At 41.4% G+C, this 22,815-nt stretch overlaps 1 protein-coding gene across 1 annotated transcript in view; it reads right to left on the reverse strand.

Moving 5' to 3' along the window:
• Window positions 1–22,815, reverse strand: part of SHC4 (SHC adaptor protein 4) — a 130,074-nt gene that overhangs the window by 19,981 nt on the left and 87,278 nt on the right. Inside the window, exons 7-10 of the mRNA XM_068551193.1 lie at window positions 15,808–15,931; window positions 14,176–14,347; window positions 12,025–12,085; window positions 5,067–5,246 (exon numbers count right to left, since the gene is read on the reverse strand). Coding sequence (XP_068407294.1) covers window positions 5,067–5,246; window positions 12,025–12,085; window positions 14,176–14,347; window positions 15,808–15,931 — 537 coding nt within the window. The remainder of the gene's footprint in view (window positions 1–5,066; window positions 5,247–12,024; window positions 12,086–14,175; window positions 14,348–15,807; window positions 15,932–22,815) is intronic.

A 22,815-nucleotide genomic window follows, 5' to 3' on the forward strand; every position in this document is an offset into this window, starting at 1 on the left:
TCCTTTGGAAAGAGCAATTAAATTAATAAATCTCAAAGAACAGTGATCAAGGGGAAAAAAACACAGAAATTACAAATAACAGGAAAGAGAGAAGGCATCCTTCATGCAATAAAAGGACCGTGAAGGAATATCATGGGAAATTGCACATAGAACTGACTCTAAATGGACAGAGTGAAATCCTACTAAGTTTTTTTTTTTTTTTTAAATATATTTATTTATTTATTTTTATTTTTGGCTGTGTTGGGTCTTCATTTCTGTGCGAGGGCTTTCTCTAGTTGCGGCAAGCGGGGGCCACTCTTCATTGTGGTGCGCGGGCCTCTCACTGTCGTGGCCTCTCTTGTTGCGGAGCACAGGCTACAGACACGCAGGCTCAGTAGTTGTGGCTCATGGGCCCAGTTGCTCCGCGGTGTGTGGGATCTTCCCAGACCAGGGCTCGAACCCATGTCCCCTGCATTGGCAGGCAGATTCTCAACCACTGCACCACCAGGGAAGCCCTCCTACTAAGTTTTTAAGGAAGATACATTGCCAAAGAAATGACAATCCCTTCTTGTCTACGGCTTTTTGGCCTCTAAAGCAAACTCCAATCTCTCAAACCCACATCCACAGGAAATAAGCTGTACAAGTGGTGAAGCCCCAAGAAAGGCACTTTCTCCAACATCTACTTAGATGGACACACGAAGGATAATAGCAGGAACAACCCAGATAACAATGGACAAGGAGATTCCTCCCATAACACTGAACCAGAGGCCAAGCAAATCACTTTCTCCACTTCCAGCTCAGGGAGTCTTCACAATTACTGCCTGGCAGGATTTGGTAATCACTATGGACCAATGACCACTGTGTGTTTTGCCTGCTTCCCTTTTGTGAATGTGGGTTTTTATTGAGGCTATCTTATTCCTCTTGACCACTAATTTTGGGTGTGGAAGAGGGCAGACAACTTGGCAAATAGTAAGGACCCCCATCCAATCTTGATTGAGAGGACTTCATATCACCCGGATGTCACAGACTTTAGGCTGGGTGCTGTAACTGTTTGGGGTATTTGCAAGGTCTCCCTTTGGGAGAAGGCAAATATGTTCTAAGTGAAAAGAAGAGCTCATGCACATTTGAGTGGCAGAAAGGTAGGCAGTAGCAGGGACAGTTAATTGTGTGCCAACATCTATTCTCCCTTTCATTACATTATGGAATTCCTAATTTTTAGCTGGGCACGTGGCCACCCAGCTAGAGTAACGAGAAGCTAGGTATGGCCCCATGTCTAAGTTCTGCCAATGGCAGGTAAGAACAAATGATGTCTGCCACTTCTGGGTCATGTCCTTTAAAGGAACGTGTGTGCACTCCACGTGCCTTTCTTACTTCCCACTGGCTGAATACAGATGTGATGGTGAGAGCTCAAGCTCTTAGGCTAAAGATAGAAGACCTTAGACCAAATTGAAGCTCTTAGACCAGAGATGGAAGCCAAGTGTCACAATGGCAAAGCTGTCCCACCAGTCCTATACCATCCATCTTTGGGCTATCAGGTAAAATAAATAAACTTCAGTCCTTTTTATACTATGGGATTTAGGGGGGTTTCTTTGTTATGGAAGCTAAGACTGAAACTGATAATAAATCAATACAAAAATTAGCTTCAGTACTAATGGTTTCCTTCTGCCATGTTTGATCAGACTAAAGATTGTTTTAGAGCTTTTCCTATGTTGGCAGTGTGACAGGATGAATTGAGGAGCCCTGAAGGCATACTTGAGATATATTAGGTTCATATCTCTGGATTTGTTTTTGTTTTGTTTTACTGAACTAATTAGTAACTGATCTGGGTAAGGGAGGCTAAGTATGCCTAAAGAAGATGAAGAGGATTTTTGCAGGAGGAAGGAAAGAAACAGGAGGAAACATTAGGGGGGAAACGTTAAGAAGTGTATTTAAGACATTCTGCAGAACGTTATGTATAAAGTTATCCCTACTCCATCTTACTGGATTTTCTTAAATCAACATTATTTATACTTTTGGAGTTGGAGTTAATTTTTTTTGGAGGGAGCAATGATACACTGAAATTAACCTCAAAGGGGTACCAAGAAGTCCAGGAGGGCTATGGTACATTAAATCCAAAATGGAAATAAAGAGTGAGAGAGAACCAGAGGCCTAAATTATTAAACATATTGCCACCAAGGCAGGGAGAGGGAAAAAGGATGAAAAAAGAAAGAGGCTAGAATCAATGAAGACACATTTTGACATTACAGTTTTAGACAGAACAAGCCTTATTTACTTTCAACTAATGATAGGAATGTTATTATGGATTAGTTTTGCCTTTCATATTATTGAATTGTCTATGACAAGAGGCAAAGTTTCTTTGCTTGAGTTATAACGATTTTTTAAAAATTTATTTATTTTATTTATTTATTTTTGGCTGCATTGGGTCTCTGTTGCTGTGCGCGGGCTTTCTCTAGTTGCGGCGACCGGGGGCCACTCTTCGTTGCAGTGCGCAGCCTTCTCATTGCGGTGGCTTCTCTTGCTGCGGAGCATGGGCTCTAGGCGCGTGGGCTTCAGTAGTTGTGGCTCGCAGGCTCAATAGTTGTGGTGCACGGGCTTAGTTGCTCCGCAGCACGTGGGATCTTCCCAGACCAGGGCACAAACCCGTGTTCCCTGCATTGGCAGGCAGATTCTCAACCACTGCGCCACCAGGGAAGTTCCATAACAATTTTTAACATTGAAGATTTGCTTATAAAGGAACTGGAGTTGCTAAGTCAAGGAATGTCCCAGATTACATAATTTGGGCCACCCGCTAAATGTATTTTCTAATAAAATATTGTTGCTTTGAAAAGTCCATGAAATGGAAGCTATTGAATGTATGCTCTTATAAAGTTTTTTCCAAAACCTGAGGTCCAAGGCGGGTGGTGGGGGTGGGGGGGATAAATTGGAAGATTGGGATTGACACGTACACACCACTATATATAAAATAGATAACTAATAAGGACCTACTGTATAGCACAGGGAACTCTACTCAATTCTCTGCAATGGCCTATACGGGAAAAGAATCTAAAAAGAGTGGATATGTGTATGTATAACAGATTCACTTTGCTGTACACCTGAAACTAACACAACACTGTAAATCAACTATACCCCAATAAAAATTAAAAAAAGAAAACTATATTTGAATAAATACAATTATCCTAAAAAACAAACAAACAAACAAACAAAAACCCCCTGGGGTTCAGAAACTTTTTTTCAAAACACTGTCCCTCTAACATATATTACCTTATCCACACAGGCTACTCTACATTAAAGAGTTAAATTCACTGCAGAAATCTGAATTCATTGCATATCCCATCATCCATGGCACAAGATGCTCTCTGTGGTGGACATGGAGATGGACTACCCAGATCCCACTTCAAGGAAGGACCAAGTACTCCAGGTGTTTTACTGGGGCTGGCCTCCAGCTGACCACCCGTTCAGGGTCTGCCTCAGCTGCAGAGAGCTGCTTGCCCAATGGCTTGCCCTCCTTCATGGCCCACATCCAAAGACTGAGATAAGTGGGGCTAAAAGGCCCTGCCCTTGGGCCCAATGTGGGGCAACTCTGACGGGCCCCCACATGCTCTCTGTAGGGTTGGCTGAGGCTCTGTCAGGCCGGTATGGCTGCTCCACCTCTCCCTCTGCCCAAGCCTGCTTTCTTCCCCTCCCTTCCTGGTACGGATCCGAATAAAGACCCTGCATGCCCAGCTCCAACTCAGAGTCTGCTTCTAGAGAACCCAACTGGGTTGTTTGGTTGCCAAGAGTGATCTTGGAAAGCTTGCAAGAAGATGGCCTACTTGCCACCTGGCTGGTAATGAAAACCTTCGTGTCAGTCTAGAGAGTTAAGGTGGTCAAGTGAAGCTCAGCCTCAGCAAAATCTCCTTCCAAACTTTATTGTCACTGCAGCCACACTAGCTGGAAAGTCACCCTTGGCAGTCTAGAGCGACCTCCTGGGCTAGTGAAAGGACTTTCTCAGCGACTGATTCTCTATCTTTGGAGTGAGCCAAATTTGACACCAATCTCTGAACCCAACAAGCTTCAGTACTTTATGAAAAGCATTTTTTAATTTATTTTTTAGTTGATTGTAGGCTTTTGGCTTGTTTCGCTTTTATTTATTTATGTTCCTGTTTATGGACTTACGCCTGGAAGCAATCTGGCAGGTAAATGATGTTTGTCTTACTGTATTTTACTCACAGTACCTAGTTGAAGAAAGAAGTCACCTTATTTTCGTGCTACATAGATGACTTACTAAGGGGTTTTGAAATGAATAAAATTAACACGATCACTAAACAGAGTTGAAACAGTGGCCATTGTTCCCCATGCAAACAAACAAATTCAAAATTATCTCCTGGCTTTGACAGCCCTTCCTTCAGCAAAAGCACACAGCAGAAAGCAAAAGTTGGGAGTCAATTTAAAGTGTTTGAAAAGATTATTCAAAATCAAAGTTCCAAAACCTTGAAATCCATAACATCGCCACAAAGTTCTAACCTATATTAACTGTGGTGAGGGATTGAGGTAAGAAAGAATACTTTTAACTCTCTGAAAAATGAGGCCAAGGAAATAGCGTTCTTTAAAATGAGAGACAGTATAGTGAGTTGAACAGCGGCCCCCAAAAGATATGCTCAAGTCCTGATCCCTGGTACCTGCAAATGTGACATAATTTGGAAAAAGGGTCTTCGCAAATGTAATTAAGTAAAGGATCACGAGATGAGATCTTCCTGGATTTTGGGCCTACCTATAAGAGAAAGGTGTTGTCCTATAAGAGAAAGGAGAGGGAGATTTGAGACACAGGGGTAAGGCCATGTGAAGACAGGGGCAGAGACTGGAGTGACGTGTCTACAAGCTAAGGAACACCAAGAATTGCTGGCAGCCACCAGAAGCTAGGAGAGTAACACGAAACCAGTTCTCCTCCAGAGCCGCCAGAAGGAGCCAACCCTGCTGCCATCTTGATTTAGGACTTCTGGCCTCCATAACTGTGGGAGAATGCATTTCTCTTGTTTTAAGACACCCCGTTTGTGGTAACTTGTTACAGCAGCACAGGAAACTAACACAGGCAATGAGCAGCCACTTACTTTCGCGGTACCATGGGCTCCCCAGTGGGTGAGCTGGACTTTGATTTCCAGCAGAGCCCAGCGTGCTTTGAAGGGTCTGCGTATTGATGTAGCAGGGGTCGTCGAAGAGATCCACACGGCACGCGGGCTTCATCAATGACGTGTCTCGTTGGGACTGCATCCCTCTCTCGTGTGTATTACCTGTAGTGAGTAATGATCAATGCATGGTGTTTTTGCTTTGTAAACAAGAAATAAAATCACGTTTGAGTCCAGAATTGACAGGAAGGGAAAAGCCATGCCCATCCCATGCAAGGATTGAATACTGACTTTGAGATTTGACCTGTAAAAACAAAATAAGCACCAGTCTTTGAGGGAAAGCACCCTCTTTTGGCCTCCCTGCCCCTCCCTGCCCGTCCCTCAGCTGACCCTTCGCTTCAACAGCAGACAGCAGACAAACCAGGAAGATGTGAAAGAGGAACAGCCCGGGGAGGAAGGGAGCTGACCGGCCAGCAAACAGCACAAACCCGTACACGACACCGCTCAGAGCTGCAGTCCAGGAACCAAGGAAACCACACATGCCATGTGGAACTTGAATATCTACTAGTTACTGAAACTGCTTTTCAAAAAACTCATTACTTAATTTTAAATGATTAAGAGTGGGAAGTCTGTCTTCCCTCTATTGCCAAAGTTTTGTTTCGCCAAGCACAGCCCTGCACCAGCTGTTGATGTTCATTCTGTCATCTAATGGCAAGAACTCTCCCCTCAGGTTATGTCCTCTGTCCCCTTACTCTGCCTTCTCCCCTCCATTCTATTCCATACATGTGGCCAAAATGATCTTTTTACAACTGAAAATCCAATCCTACTTCTCAGAGGTTTAAAAACACTTTCACTGCTTCCCACTGCTCTTGGGATACAACTCAAACTCTTCAACAAGCCCCAGGCCCTGCTCCCGGGCACCCAGCTTCCACTGCAACCCTGTCCTCCCCAGTCTCTGCCCCTGCTCACGTCGGCCTTCTTGCACTAGAATCCCCACCGTAAGGCCATCTTCTCTGATCGACATGCCCTTCCCTCCCCTTCTCCATCACCCTCGTCCTTAGGTGAGGTCAGTTTTAAACATCTCTTTCTCAAGAGGGCCTTCCCTGACTTTCTCAGACTAGACTATGTCTCTCTGCTTCCCTCTGAGGCCCGTATCACAAGAGTACTTACTTCTATTATTATGTTTCTTAATATCTGTACTGCATCTAGACTGCATGTTCTACGAAGACACAGATCTTGTCTTGTTGACAGCTGCAGCCCCTGCCTCTAGCATATGCCTGGCACACATTATCACATCAACAAATAGTTACTGCATGAATGGATAACAGCACCCTGTTTCACTACCTGATGGCATGAAGTACTTTGTACCATTCAACTGGTCCTGTCCTGAGAATGCCAGGACAGAATGTTTTTGTTTTTCTGTTTACACAAGTACATTTATAGTTTTGGCCGTACGTATACAAGATCCTCGCGAGGCTGCACCTAAAGCAGTGACATTGTTATTTCATCGTCTCACTGTAAAACATCAGTCCTTCCAGTCAATTAAACCCCTTCAAAGGACCAACTTCACACTGGATTTCACATCACAGTGAATAGTGCTGTGATTCTTGTAACACAAGTATGGAAACCTCAGAATACACCGAATAGGGGGAGCCCAGTCAAGACTACGGTCCTCCTACCTGCCCCTCCTTCGCCCCTCTCGGTCCACTCCCTCCTGTCACGCTGTCCCATGTCATAATCCGTACGTGGAATATTCTGAGGGAAGAGTAGGATTTGACAGAGGAAGGGGCAATAGGGCCCCTCGTTCCTTTGTTGCTTTTGGCAACATAGGACAGTTTCCACTGACTTGGTTAAGTGGATTTATGAAATATGTTATCCAGGTGAAACTAAACTTACTTTCACAAATGGACAAGTGGCTAAAAGATCACTGCAAAAAAAAATCAAGGATTGAAGATCATTCTTTTACTGAGTACAAGCTCCTTCTTAGCTACACACTATGAGCTTATGAACAAGAATAATTAGATCAGAACTTTAGTCTCCTAACAGTTGAAATTATCAAGATTGAAATGTGGATTTATGTCTATTTTCTTTATCAATAATGCCCTAAATGTATATCAGACCTTGAGACATTACCTAATGATAGTATTCAGCCACTATAATTAGCGAGACAATTTTTAAAAACGTCTATCATTAACTCTAACTGAAATTTTCTATTTCTGTGTGTGTTTTATAATACATGCATAATATATTAGCACAGTGTAGAGAACTGATGCATGATTGAATTAATATTTATTTAGGAGTGCCTGCTCATAAAAATTTACGTAAAGTGGAATATGATGAACAGTATTTGTAAGAAGTCTGCTTCTAAATTAACATGGACCTGGGTTCCACAGATCCCTGTGGTATCTCTTACTATTTGTGTGGCCAGGGGCAAGTTACTTAACCTCTCTGTCAGTTTTCATACCTGTAAAATGGGGATGCCGAGCTCAAAATACATTGTGAGGATTAAATGAAAGAATGTGGGTAAGCCCCTCACTGAGCATAGTGCCTGCCTTGCAGCAGGCGTTCTTCTCACTGCTCAGTTGTGCGTCTACTGGGCCTCCGCACATGACACTTATCTCTTGCTGTAATATCCTTCCCATCCATTTCTTGACCTAACTCCTATTTGTCCTTTAAGATTCTGCTCTGAATCCCCCTCCTTCAGGAAGCTTTCCACTGAGTCCTCCCTCCTCCCCCGCCCCCCAACCCAGGCTGGGTAAGGTGCCACTCCATAATAAACTGTAGGTCTCTGTTTACTTCTCTGTCTTTCCCTTGAGACTGAAAATTCCTTGAGTCCTGACGAGAGACTAGAACCCATTTATCTGAGTATCGTCTTCATCTTCAATGCCTGGTATGAAGCAGGTGCTCAAAAGAAAAATGTCAGCTGAATGAACAGATGACTGAATGTCTACCCAGTTTTCCTTTCTTAGCAAATGTGACCCCACCACGCTCTCAAGACCCCAAGTCAACCCTTAGCACAGGGCGCTGACTCATCTGCCCCTCACAGAGCACTCACATGAGCTGACCACATCAAGTTCACCATCCCACAGGGTTACACAAAAGCATCAATGTCTATACAGTCTCTCTTAAAAACTACCACTCCTTTTTCTCAAACAAACAAACAAACTCACCCCATGCCAAAATTTAAAATCTTTCTAGAATAAAGTGTGTGGTTATTCAGAGCTTAACTACACATGCCAGCCATCATGCATTCCAAAACTTCTTTGTGCGAAGTATTACTCTGAGAAACTACCCAACGTGCTTAAGAGAGGATTTGTGACAGAAAATAAATACATACACAGTGTATATACTGGAGGTACCAAAGTTTTTAAGTGCTAGCCCTTAGGGTCTGTGGGAATTTGACATCTTTTGGATTAAAAATATCAACATTTTCATTTTAACTTGAAGGTTGGGGAAACAGTATGCTATTTTGCTAATTATTTTTTTCCACAAGGGAATTTATTATTAAGGACAGGGATCTTTTACACATCTGGCAATAAATATAATTAACTCCTTCAACAGGAAGCCTATTGCAGTACTTATTATACACCAGAATTTAAATTTTAAGTCAATATTTGAATAAATAAATGTCTTTGAATTAAAAAGCCAAAACTTGTTGAAAATATTTGTATAGGCGTCTCTCAAATGCTTATGTGTGAATCTCTGGGAAAAGCCATAAAAACTGTCTATTTGCTATTTTGGCAACTGCTATTAATTTGGGGACTGGTCATAAATTTCTGATCTTATTTATTTATTTATTCGGCTTCATCAGGTCTTAGTTGCAGCATGCAGGATCTTTGTTGCAGCATGCAGGATCTTGTGGCACGTGGGCTTCTCTAGTTGCAGCACACGGGCTTCTCTAGTTGCAGCATGCAGGCTTTTTTCTAGTTGGGCTCAGTAGTTGTGGCACGTGGGCTCAGTAGTTGCAGCGCGCAGGCTTAGTTGCCCCATGGCATGTGGGATCTTAGTTCCCCAACCAGGGATCAAGCCCATGTCCCCTGCATTGGGAGGTGGATTCTTAACCACTGGGCCACCAGGGAAGCCCTCAGATCACTTTTAAACACATACCCAAGTAGTCATAGGCAGGCCCCAAGATAGGAACCCCTGACTTCTGGGTGTCTGTGGATGAAAAGACACTGAGTTAGGAAAGTCCTTCCTGCCACAGCAGGAGGGACTTATACTTGTCACAGCCCCTGGAGCAGGGGTTGAGTCCTTCGATCCCTCTATGTGCTGAGTGGCTGAGGTCTGGGGAAATGGCTTCCTAGCACTCTGGTTCCCACTGGAAGTTAGAACCTGCTTTTCTAAGAAAACAATGCTGTAGCTCAGTGATTTTCAGGGGAAAAGGATATCCAGCTGGAGGGTTTTTTCCAAACTATAAACACCATCTCTCACCTCCCCAAGATTCTGAAAGGTTCCCAGCCATGAATTGTTACCTTATTGCCACCAAAAAGGAAGACAGTGTGCTGAAGCTCAGTATTGGTCCCAGACTCTTCCACAATTAGAGTATAACTAAAGAACAGATGCTCACAATAGAATATCCTATTGTTGTATTTGTCATTACAAAATATACACTTAAGCTCCAGTATAGGAAACCAAAATAGTAGAATAGTCACTTGTCTAGGAGATAGCCAACATGGCTAAAATTAATTCTACGGAAAAATAGATTCCAGACTCCAAATAAGTGTTTATTACAAAAGTCTGTTCTTGAGTTTGGATCTGATAGTGGCTTAGGGCATGTGTAAAGCATGAAAGAATAAGGGGTTACATTGTTTGTTGGTTTAAAGGAGAAATAAAACCAAGATAAACAGAAAGAACAAATTGGATTCTATGACAAGGTTATACTTACAAAAAGAAAAATCTTGAATAAAGTTGAAATAGTGTTGCTTTGGGGGGAAGGATACTTTAAAAATGTAAAATAAAAATCAAGGTGAAAGCTTCTGAGGAAAAAAAAAAAAAGAAAGGAAACCTTGCCCCTTTTCTCTGATGGTAGTGTCGCGGTTTCGAACATTCAACATCATTCTAGAAATGTCGAGGATTCTTGTTCAGTGAGTTCCCTTCAGAAGCTAGGTGGCTGAGGCCAGGAGGGCGTGCCATGACGACTGCTTAATGGGGAGGAGGGATGAGCTGGGAAAAGAGGTATTGGGGCAAGGCGAAACATTTTGGAGTTCCACAGGACTCTCTCCTAGATCCAAGACTCCTCTCTCTCCCCCCCATGTACCCTCTCCCCACCATGTACCCTCTCCATGCAGTGATCTGGGAACTGGTCCTGGCACACTTAGGAATACCAGTACTCATTTATACTCTCCTTTCTTTCCCTTCCCCTCCCACTTCCTTCTCTGTGCCTGGATAATTCCTACTCATCCCTCAGGTCTTAGTTTGGTTGTTACTTCCTTCGGGAGACCCTCTCTAGCCTCCCAGATTAAGTTAGGTTTCCCTGTTATTTGTTCCCGTAACATCCTGGGCTTTGAAACGCTCATCACATTTGTAAGCACTGGTTTAAGGTATGCCCTCTGGCTAAACTGCAAAAGACATGAATGCCAATTGTGTCTCCATCCCTAGCACCCAGCTCAGGGCCTGACCCACAGGACATCCTGATGATCACTGAATGCATTGTTGGGTAAATGAGGAACACAGAATGAGAAAAAACAGGATGTGGAGACAGCTCAAAGTGAGCTTCAGCACAGGCAGAAAATGGATACAAGACTACAAAGCACATGTGGTATGTTCCTGACTATTAAATCCTACGTTAGGAATTTCCAGGGTAAAGGAAAAGAGGAATGAAGGAAGGAACTGCAGCTCTTAGAGGACACAGTTTTAAAAAGACATTTACACTTGACACTAATTTGTTTTAGTCATACTATTAAGAATTCATCTGGAATTTTAAATACCTTTAAAGAGTGGCATCGAATTTTAATTTCCTTCAAAAAGAACCATGTTTTTAAAGAATTTAAAATACTGCCTCCGCTCACTACTCTGATTATTTTTGCAGGGTGGAGGAAAGTGGTAATCACAGCTGTACCAAGACCCTCAGGTACCCCCACTGTATAAGAAATAATAAAAATTCATGGATTACACTGGCAAAATTCCATAAGAAATATGAAGATATCCTTGGAAGTGAGAAACTACCTTCTAGTTGGCAAGTTGCTGCTAATTTAATTTGAGTTCCTAAGTGTGGTTATCCAACTCTATCCTCCACTGCATTATTTACAATGTCCAGTTATCTCTCCCTCTAAAGCTGCAAAACTGTCCTTCCCAAAGAAATAAATACTTTCAACAATTTATAAGAATAAAAGGACTAACTAGCAGTAGAATGTTTTTATGAAAATATATTTCCAACCTGATAGTCTATGCCCTACATTTGTGTTGTGGAAAAGTTGTGCCTGATGTCAATTATCACATGCAATAGTAAGACATTTAATGCCCTGGCAAGTATGGGGTGTATGAACCTCTAATTGGGACTCTCACATTTTAGATTTCTTTTTGTTCCCTTTGCCAAGCAGAAATAAAGGTTTTCTCTTAATCCTAATGGATTTGACAAGCATCAATTTTCATATTAGCTTATTGTCTGATATTCTTTGAAATGGAACTGCCTTGAGTTTTGAGTAGAGAAATCACCTTTCCAGCAAGAGAGCTTTCATGATATCAAAGCAGTGAAAGATTCCATAAAGCAGAATTGTAGTGTGGAAGAGTACACAGGAGCAGGGGAGAACCATAGTTTTTCAACTGACACACATGTGGCATTCTGCGCTTCTCAGAATGTGGGAAGCTTGCAACTGAAGCATTACACGTTTGGTTATATACACCTGACTTTCCCATGAACTATTTAAGAGCAAGGGCCACACACGACCATATAACGTAGAAGGAATAAGGAGAGTGGCAGATGGGGAAGGGCAATTGTACCTACCTATCGCCCTGCTTTGTTCTAGACAGTTCTCATACACACTGCTGCACTTGGAGTTTCCCGGCTGTGTGAACAACAAATTGTGAAACATTTACACACATAGTAAACGTTCATAAACTTTCAAAAAACAGACAAAACACTAATAATGCTCGCAGCAGAATTTAGCAGACAACTCCATTTTCTGACACAGGAAGTGTCTGACAGGTGAGAACAAGAAACTGAGATTCTGGAAGGGGAGTATAGCCTCCTTTCCCGGTGCCCTGTCTTGGAACTGCAGAGGTGGGTCTGATTAGGGTGGGGGAGGTCATAAATGTAAGGTCTATATCCTGAGGGTTATAGACCTCTGCTTGGGAGGTCACATTCCAGGATTCAATCCAAGCTCAGCCAGAAGGTGTGATTTCCAGGACACTTGTATAAACACTGGTCATTTAGCAAACCACTATCTAACCGTGAACTGGCAGACTGGAGCCCCACTCTACTAAGGTTTGTGCCAGACCCACTTTTCATCCTTGAAAAATCTCATGCTATCAAAGGCTTCAATTATCCCATATACACACAGCTCTCTTCAGTAAGGGTATGGGATCCACTGATGCCTTTGAGAAGGGCAAGGTCTTTGCTTTAGAAAGATTAATCCAGCAGTACCATGCAAGAGGGTTTAAAGGAATGAAACTGGAGACAAGGAAGGGGCTTTCAGAATCATCTGGGCAAGTGAGGACCAGAACTTAGAAAGAAGCAACAGGAATGATAAAGGTTGGGTAGATTTAAGATACTTTCATGGTAGGATCCTAAGGCTTGAAGACTGAGTTGATAAGTGTGAGAAAACAAAAGACTGTAGATCAGTGAAAGAATAGGAGTGCCATTAATAAACATGGGTACGTCAGGAGAGGAATGTAGCTTGGAGTCACGGTAAAATGCTGAGTCTAATCCTGGTATAAACAAGCAATAAAATGCTTGTGGCATCACAGCTGGAGAGGTAGGTAATGGCTGAAGACAGAGAAGCTGCTGGAGTGTGTGCACAGGTGGCATGTCAGAGGAGAAACCAGGGCCAAGGGCAGAGCACTGGAAAGGGATTCCATGGCGGTAAGGCTTGGGTTTGCAGGGGAGGGCATGCAAGAAAACAAGATATAAAAAGGAAAGATGCAACTTACTTTGAAACGCATCAGAAATCAGATGGATTGATGGGTGACAGCTAGCAACATAGGAAGACAGGGCAAATAGAGGAGAATTATAATTGTAGAACCTAGGTGGTGAGTATACGAGTGTTCATGTGTAATTCTTTCAACTTTTTTGTAAGCTTGAATGTAGTCAATAAAATGTTAGAAAACATGAAAAAAGAAAGAAAAGCAGCAACTAGAGATGCAGAATGGGAATGACACGATGAAAGTGTTTAGAAGCTAACAGAAGAGGTCTAAAAAAAAAAGAAGAGGCAGCCAACAGATATCACAGGCTATAGACAGATTCAGAATACTGAAGAAGGAAATAGATTTAACAATTAAACCATTGGTGACCAAAAAAAAAAAAAAAAAAAAATCGGTGACCACTGTAAAAGAAATGTCTATCAAGTTGTCAAGCAGAGTTCAGATCTTGGAAGTGTAGTGTGGATGTGAATGCAGAAATACAGACAGTGTTTTCTAGAAGTTTGTGGGTGAAAGGAAGGTGAGAGAGAGGTAGGACATTATTAGATGAGTTGGAGGAGTCCGAGTTTATTTGCAGACAGAAGCGAAAGAACCAGTAGACAGAGAATAAAGACTGAGACAGAGGTTGATGGACAGAACAAGGGCACAAAGTTGGTAGGAGGGGATGGGATCAGGAGCTCAGGGGAAAGATTAGCCATGGAGACAGCAGCTAAGGAAGAGAACCAAGGAGAACATAGGAAGACTTGGAGATGCGGAAGGGTGAAGTTGAGGATAACATGTTGGACGGTCCTTGTCTTCCCAATGAAGTAAGATGTGAGGTCACTTGCTGAGGATGAGGTTGGGGGATTGGGAGTAAAAATTATTGAGTACAGGTTCCGACAATGATTCACTCTCTGGCTCTGTACCGAGGAAGATGATACCTTCTCTAAACTAGCATTTGGTAATCCTCAAATTAAGCTCTCGGTGGTTAAGGACAGAACTGCATTGTTAGTCCTAATAGCAATAAAACATTACTTACCAAATAGCACAACTTTTCACACCGTATGGGGCAGTAAGCCGTTTGTTCTGTGGCTTGAACTTTGATCCGTACATCTGAAACACCACCTGCAGGCGGCTGCTTGCCCGGGATTTCATTGTAATACTCATGATCTTCTCTCTCCTCAGCGTGGTCGCCAACGTGCACTTCCTCACTGTAAGGGAAAACAGAATCCCCAAGAGGCTGGGCGGGAATTCAAACGCTGTAGGGGATGTAGAGTGATCAGAACCATGCAAATCGTCCTGAAAACGTCTGGATGGAAGCAACCAGATGGCTGAACTGTTAGGTTTCTGTAGACAATTAAAGTGCGGTAAGCCAACAAAAAGTGCCAAGGGTGACGCTTTTGTGTCTCCTGTCAGTGATAAAATATATACATACACATATATGTATGAACTCCCTGAATGTCAGTTGTTTCTGTCAATCGGATAAAAACACAAAGTTTTCCTGGATTTCTCCAGCACTCTTGCATTGTACCATTTCGGAAATGTTTTGCTCAAAGGAAATTTAAATATTGGGCAGAGGGCCTGGCTCAGTTTACTAAACCAAGATGAAAAAGAGACAAGGCTATGGCCAGCTATCTTGTCTGCACAAATCTGGAGTATATGAGATTCATAAAGAAATATTAGAACCATATGTGGCAAGTGGGGAGATCTGTGTAAACATGCATTGTTTTTAAAATTGAAATAGGGCAAAAAAAAAAAAACATATTTTTCTTCCAAATTGGAATTAGTAAAAGTTTCTTATGAGAAAGAATAAATCAAGTCCCTTTGAACTGAGCTGATTCCACTGACAACCCACACAGTTTTATTGGGTTCATTACATGTCAACAAAACAACAGCACTAAGAGGTAAGTGCTACCCTAGGAAAAATTCAACAACAAGGCCTGCTGGTAGCCCCTCACCTTTGCTACCCTAGACCACCTCATAGAGGGAGATCTCCAAACCCAGTGTCTGTTGATACACAAAATGACAAATTAGGGGGGTTCCAGAAATGCATTTAAAAGTGTCCAAATATTTTATTTCTTGGGCGTGAATTCTGCAAGTCAGGGGCCTCACTGCATTCCACACATGGTGGATTCTGACAGGCCTGAAAGGGTTCAGCTTTCACTGGGGACTAGACAGAACAACCAGATCCCTGGGTCACGTCATGTTCTACCCCTGCCACAGCCTGGCTGGAGCTGATCTATTTGCACTGCAAATGAACAAACTAATAGGAATTCCTGCCACAGACATTTGATTCTTATTATTTTGTTCTTCTTTCTTAATTTTTTTAACTGATCTGCAAGGGATCTGGGGTTGAAACAAACCTAAGAAATTTGTTCATGCTCATTTTATGACATTACCTAATTAATTCATAGCTCCGTATACCATCAGAGAAACGGGGTCGACCCCTTCTCACTTTTAGTGTTTCCTCTAATTCTATTACAAAGCAAGAGGAAATATCTGAACAAATATGAATGGAAGAAAAATAGAAATGTCACTATTAGTTTGTACTGAAACTGTACCTATTTGTAAAAAAAAACTACTAAGTTCATTAGTCAATTTAAAATGCCATATTAATTTTAAAATGAAACAAAATATGGTAAGTCAAATAATTATAGAACTCCTGGCTGACCTTTCAGAAGAAGTATTCAAAGAAGGATTTTTCAAATACTGTTTAAACCGGAGTTCAAAAGCCTGCCCTATGGTACTTATGACGTCTTGGGCCATTCCATTGCTGCATTCCAATATGTGGCAGGCTGCAAGAGGACATACAAAAAAATTACAATAAATTTTCAGTAAGAGAAGATTAGATAAATTCAAAATACTTCTAGAACATGAACTGGTAATTGAGTAAAAGTAGGTTTACAAGCTCTCTTCAGCTCTGAAATGGCATACTTCATATTTCATATGCATCAAAGAGAAGAAACATTCATATTTGACAACTAAATATCTCAAAACACTTATAAATTTTGGCCTGGAGGCAGGTCTTTGGGGCCCACATTTTAGTAAAGGCAGACTGATCCTGACTAATAATGTGACCCATGTTCAGTGTTAGCTCTAGAATTCAATGCAGAAGATGCTTAGGGCAGCAACCTGACGGGAAGATGAGGTTACAGCCTTGTCTTTGCATGGTACACTACAGATGACTGAGAAAGGGTAACTTTCTAAACCTCCCCCCACAAAATGGGGGATGAGCTACTGGTGAAGAGAGGGGCTTTAGAATACCCCCTCCTCTAGCCATCCCTTTTCCCTGTCATTGCTACTAGAAAGCGGTGATGGTATGGTAATCCCTGTCTTTGAAATCCTATTAAAGAACTATCTCCAATAAGCATCCAAACCAAGATTTCATGAAGCTGACACTACTAGAAGATATTAAAAATTTTATTAGACACTTTCTTTGAAAAACAGTTACTGGAAAGGGCTAGTTATCACTAGCAAATTAAAGAAATAAATTGTGGAGGGGGCAGCTGACGGAACATCACAAATGAATTGGCAAATCTGCTGCTGCTGCTTCTGTGTAAAAACCAGAGCTTGTGTTTAGGGACTATAAATTAATCTCCCCATCATATTGTAAGGGCCTTACAATACAAAAACTGAATTGAATTTGAAGTTTCCTCAGGATGGCTTAGAAAGAGTCATAAGGATGACTTAAAGATATAGGCAATAAAGTCTCATGAGAAATTTTTAAAACATATATTGGTTTGTATAGCCTGAAGAATTGAGGGATGAGGAAAAGCTTGATAATGGTTCAGTATATACAAGAATGTTGTAAAAACTGTCAGCTATTCTCTGAGAATAGGAAAGGCTTAAGTGAGTACATAGCAAAATAGCTTAGATACCAGGGAAGCTGTGAAACGGTGAACTGTGGAACCAACCCTGGAACATTTTACTAAAAGGGATACCTGAGGACAGGAGGATACCGGTCGTGATGGAATGATTTAACTGTGTTGACTTGGAGTCGTGATTTTAGGCTTTGCATCGTCTTGAAAAGGATTTTGTATTTATTTAAAGTAAAAGAAAATTCATTCACATCTAACTGAATTTGCAGAGCCTATAACAGTAGGTTAAGGTAGAACTTACAATGGTGTTTCCCAGCTTTATGCTGATAATCATCTCAAGGAATCTCAGATAATTCTCATTTCAGAATTAGCTGAACATTTACTTAAAGAATTGATGTCTCTGAACTTTGGGAAGGGATGTTTGTTTGTGTGTGTGTGTGTGTGTGTGTGTGTGTGTGTGTGTGTGTGTGTGTGCAGGGGGTGGCATCAGTAAATCAAACCATGCTAACCATGCTAAGGTGTCAAATCTCCATAAGGGTTAATTATCATTTCTTATAAGGCTGTCCCTTTAAAGAAGCAATTTGGATCTTGAAATAGACTTAGGAGCCAATTACAGTTTTGAAAACCCAATTAAGAATATCTATAAGTTAATATCCTTTTTACCAAAGGAAAATGTTTGGTCTGTCTTTAGACTGCCATTGTATATTGCCCCTTCTTTTTCTCTACACTAGCTTCACACAGTGACTAACACATAGAATGTGTTCTAAAAATATGTGATGAATGAATAAATTCTGATTTCTCTAATCACACCCATAATTCTACTGTGAGAAATTGTCTTCAATTTTACCATCGTGGGGCAGCACCTCACAACCACTGAGTGGTGCAAATGATTGCTCGGGACATTTGTGAAAATGGTCTCCTCTTTCTTGGTCAGGCCTCATATCCTGAAACCTACAAAGCGCCCTTGGAGATGTGTCCTCTGGTGGAGCCAAAAGAGTTGTGTTACGTTCTGAGAAGAAAAGGTAATTCACTTGAATTCTTTTCTTTTCATCTCATAAATTCCTGGTCCAATGAAAAATGAAGTCAAGACCAGGAATCATATCAAAATGGAAACAATTTTTGTAACTTTATTTTCTCTTAGGATCAAGGAGATGTCTTTTTTTTTTAACATCTTTATTGGAGTATAATTGCTTTACAATGGTGTGTTAGTTTCTGCTTTATAACAAAGTGAATCAGCTATACATATACATATGTTCCCATATCTCTTCCCTCTTGCGTCTCCCTCCCTCCCACCCTCCCTATCCCACCCCTCTAGGTGGTCACAAAGCACCGAGCTGATCTCCCTGTGCTATGCGGCTGCTTCCCACTAGCTATCTATTTTACGTTTGGTAGCGTATATATGTCCATGCCACTCTCTCACTTTGTCACAGCTTACATTTCCCCCTCCCCATATCCTCAAGTCCATTCTCTAGTAGGTCTGTGTCTTTATTCCCGTCTTGCCCCTAGGTTCTTCATGACCATTATTTTTAGATTCTATATATATGTGTTAGCATATGGTATTTGTTTTTCTCCACCTGACTTACTTCACTCTGTAGGACAGACTCTAGGTCCATCCACCTCACTACAAATAACTCGATTTCGTTTCTTTTTATGGTTGAGTAATATTCCATTGTATATATGTGCCACGTCTTCTTTATCCATTCATCTGTTGATGGACACTTAGGTTGCTTCCATGTCCTGGCTAGGGTGTGGAGAAAAGGGAACCCTCTTGCAAGGAGATGTCTTGAGATAAAGATGGAAAAGATAACGAGAGAGGCAGGAAAAGAAAAGAAGGGAGGGAGGGAGGGAGGGAGGATGGAGGGAGGGAGGGAGGGAGGAAGATCAAAGTGTACCTCCCACGAGAGGGATGTGAGAACAAAGATGGCTGAGGAAACTCTGCGAAAAGATTCAGATCCCAGTTCAAGTTCTAATCATGCCACAATCTGTGTGTGAATAAGGTACTCTATAGCAAGGTCCTCACCTGCCAAGACAGGGCCCTGCATGATCTCTGAATCCCTTCTTGCTTTATAGAAATCCTATCCTCCCTCAGTCGCAGTAGCTTAAACCCTCCGAGGAACAGGGCAAGGCACATGGGCACAGGAATGAATGAATCAACCAACCCACTAACTGTCTTCTACCACTTCTCACGTACTTCTAAAATGTTTTATTTCTCTCAACTTTTCTGATTCTGATACTTGAGGTTTTTGTCCTGTTCCTGGGCTCATGCTACCAACACACTTTCTGCTTTGCTCTGGATAACCTTATTACTGTCATATTACTTTTTTTGGATTAAACAGAAAGAAAAAGAAAACACAGTGGTGCCTATCTCCATGAAAGAAACAACTGGACAGAAAGTCTGACCCTGTGCAGGTGTCCTGTGCAGCCTCACCAACTTCAGGGAACACACACATTTTGACGGCGCTCTCATTGCCACTCACATGCTGCTCTGGGAAAATGCTTTTTGTTCTTTTCTAGGTTGGTCATGAGCCAGAATAGGAACGGGTTTGAATCACATAAAAATATGCCCCTTTCCCAGTGCTAGACCCATCTCCACAAATTCAGACAAGCACCAGCTTAGCCAGGAATTTCCCAATCTTTAGCTAATGGGAAGGAAGAAAGACAAGCATATAAAAAGTCCCAATTCCCCAAAAAAGGATTTGACTTTCCAGTGATGTGATAATTTTGCATGGAGGCCTGAGCCTTGACCTCCATGTTTGGAATCAGAAACACACCTGGGTTCTTTTCATCCCGCCTGATAGCCAGATAGACCTACAATTCTATTCTTGAGTATCAGGTACTGTACTATATTAAGATTTAAAAGAATCTTGGATTCTTATTCTTCTGTTGTTTTCATTTGGTTTCCTAATTGGATGGCCATGAACAAGAGGCTGAGAACCATTCTTCGAGAATAACAGGCCTTTCTTTATTGTTTTATATTTAAATGGACCAGTTTTATTGTTTTTGTTGCTCGTTTGCTTGTTTTTGCTTTTGGTTTTTATTAGAAAACTAGAAATTCAAGAGTGCAGCTTCTCAGATCAACCACCAGATGGTGCTGTGGGACTGAAGCACGGAGCCTACCACCCCTTAGGAAGAAACCAGCCTGAAGAAGCTAGCCTGCAGTCCAGTCCATAGTTTCGGAATGTCACCAGGACGATAACGATAACGCATGTATTTTATAACCATAAACATAAATACACATAATTGGGTTAATTTAAATTGGTTTTACAGTGTTCTTTTGTTTTGTTTTGGTTTTTTTTTGCTTTCTTTTGGTTTTGGTGGTTTTTTTTTTTTTGCTTTCTTCAGAGACTCAGGACCACGGCCTTCCTATAGCCAGGTAGTTCAGGTAAACTGAGACCTCTTCACAGACTAGATTCAGAGAAAATATTTAAGCCTTTCTGGACTGCACACATTTGGAGTAAGAAGTGAAGAGATTTCCTCATTTACAGCAATTACAGGGGCAGGCTGTATTAGTCACTAGGTAAACTCAAAACACTCTTACTGGAACTTACCTTTTCTACAGAAAAGGCCCTTTATAGAATAAGGAGTTCACTAAAGAGTCCTAGCCAAGATGGAAAAAGTGGCAGCTTCCCTGACTTGAATGCACTAATGCTAAATGTGAATCAAGCAGATGGGAGACAGTGGGAGCATTCAGGATTATTAGCATGAAGCCTGGCTCCCCTGCCTGTCAGCCAGGCTCTCCTCATCCCTGAGGTCTGGCTCCTGCCTTGACCCATGCACCGACACTGTGCTTCCCATGGTGACCAGTGGCCTGTCAGCTGCTGGACTGAAGGGCATTTTCTACCTCCATTGCCCTTAACTCTTCAGTCTGAGACATTCCCAGGTTCTTCTCCCAGAGAAACTGCTCTTCCTCTATCTTGGCGGATACTCATCTCTTGGTCTCCGCCTACTCCCTGAGACCCTCAGCCTTCTTCTTTCTGGGTTCTTCCTTCAGTGATCTAACTCACCCTTAGGGCTAAGAAGCTGCAGCTTTTCCAAACCTGCACCTGAAGGCCTGTCTCTCCTCAGGCCCCACAAACCTCTGGGTTTCTCCTTTCTACTGAACGTTTTCCCCTGGATGAACCAAACTCACCAGGTAAGTTTATAACATTGTCTTTCTGATTTCACTGTTTTTTGTATTTATTCAAGGATTTAGAACATTTTTTTCTTTTTACAAATGTAATAAATATTCATTATAGGAGTTTTAGAAAATAGAAAGACTCTAAGAAATAAAAATTACATAAGTCTCACTATCCAGGAATAACTACATACTATTAACATTTTGGCATGTGTCTTTCCAATCGTTTTTTTTTTTTTTTTTACATCTTTATTGGAGTACAATTGCTTTACAATGGCGTGTTAGTTTCTGCTGTATAATAAAGTGAATCAGCTATACATATACATATATCCCCATATCTCCTCCCTCTTGCGTCTCCCTCCCACCCTCCCTATCCCACCCCCCTAGCTGGTCACAAAGCACCGAGCTGATCTCCCTGTGCTATGCAGCTGCTTCCCACTAGCTATCTATTTTACATTTGGCAGTGTATATATGTCCATGCCACTCTCTCACTTCATCCTAGCTTCCCCTTCCCCTTCCCCCACCTCTGTCCTCAAGTCCGTTTCTCTACGTCTGTGTCTTTATTCCTGTCTTGCCCCTAGGTTCATCAGAACCATTTTTTTTTTAGATTCTATACATATGTATTAGCATATGGTATTTGTTTTTCTCTTTCTGACTTACTTCACTCTGTATGACAGACTCTAGGCCCACCCACCTCACTACAAATAACTCAATTTCATTTCTTTTTATGGCTGAGTAATATTCCATTGTATATACGTGCCATATCTTGTCTTTTCTATCTTTTTTCCAAAAAATTACCTGGAATCATACCATACACATTGTTTCATAATCTGCTTTTTGTACTCAATAACATTAATTGCTGCATGGTAGTACAGTCTATGGATTCATTTACATAATTTGCTATTTATGAATATTGAATTAATTTTCTTTTTCCTATTATATCAATAACATATGACAGTGATCTTTATTGCTTAATCTTTGTGTGTGGCTTATTTCCTTAGAAGTGAAGTTGCTGGTTCAAAAGTGTTTACACTTTTTAAAGTTTGATGCAAATTGTCAGTTTGCTCTCTGAAACATTTGGATCTGCAGTGTTCAAGAGTTACTACTACTCTAAATCACATTTTACCTTTTATCAAAGACAAAATATGATATCTAATTATAATCTGTGTTCCTTTGATTACTAGTAAGGTTAAAGTTGTTTCTTTTTTTTTAATGTTTCTTGGTGCCTTGCAGTCTTCTTTTGTAAATGTGTGCTCCAGACCTGGAGTCGGTCCAGGTACTTACTGGCTGGGTGAGCTTAGTAAAACCATCTTTTCTCAATTCCAGAGTTTGCTTCTACAAAAAACGAGTAACATTAATACCTGCCTCATAGGATTGTTGTGAGGTTGAAATGAGACCATGCAGACTAAATACTCTTGATAATGCCTGGCATGTGGTGAGCACACAGTAAATAACTTTTTTGTCCTTATTTCTCTATTGGATTGCTTTTCCTATTTGTAAAAATCCCTGTTTCTTTAGTGCACACCACTTCAAATCGCTCAGGACAATAATAATAATGGCTATCATTTATTGCATACTTATAATGAGCCAGGCATTGAGATATTTGCATTGCATACAACATCTCATTAAATCCTCAGGATCATCTGATTTCTATTTCTTTATCAATGCTCGTATCTAAATAGCTCCCAAGTACTATTAGTTCACAATTTTGTCCAGACTGTCCCTTCTTCCCCCAGTGCAGTTTAAA

The sequence above is a fragment of the Eschrichtius robustus genome, chromosome 1, assembly GCF_028021215.1.
Source record: "Eschrichtius robustus isolate mEscRob2 chromosome 1, mEscRob2.pri, whole genome shotgun sequence".
Classification (NCBI taxonomy): domain Eukaryota; kingdom Metazoa; phylum Chordata; class Mammalia; order Artiodactyla; family Eschrichtiidae; genus Eschrichtius; species Eschrichtius robustus.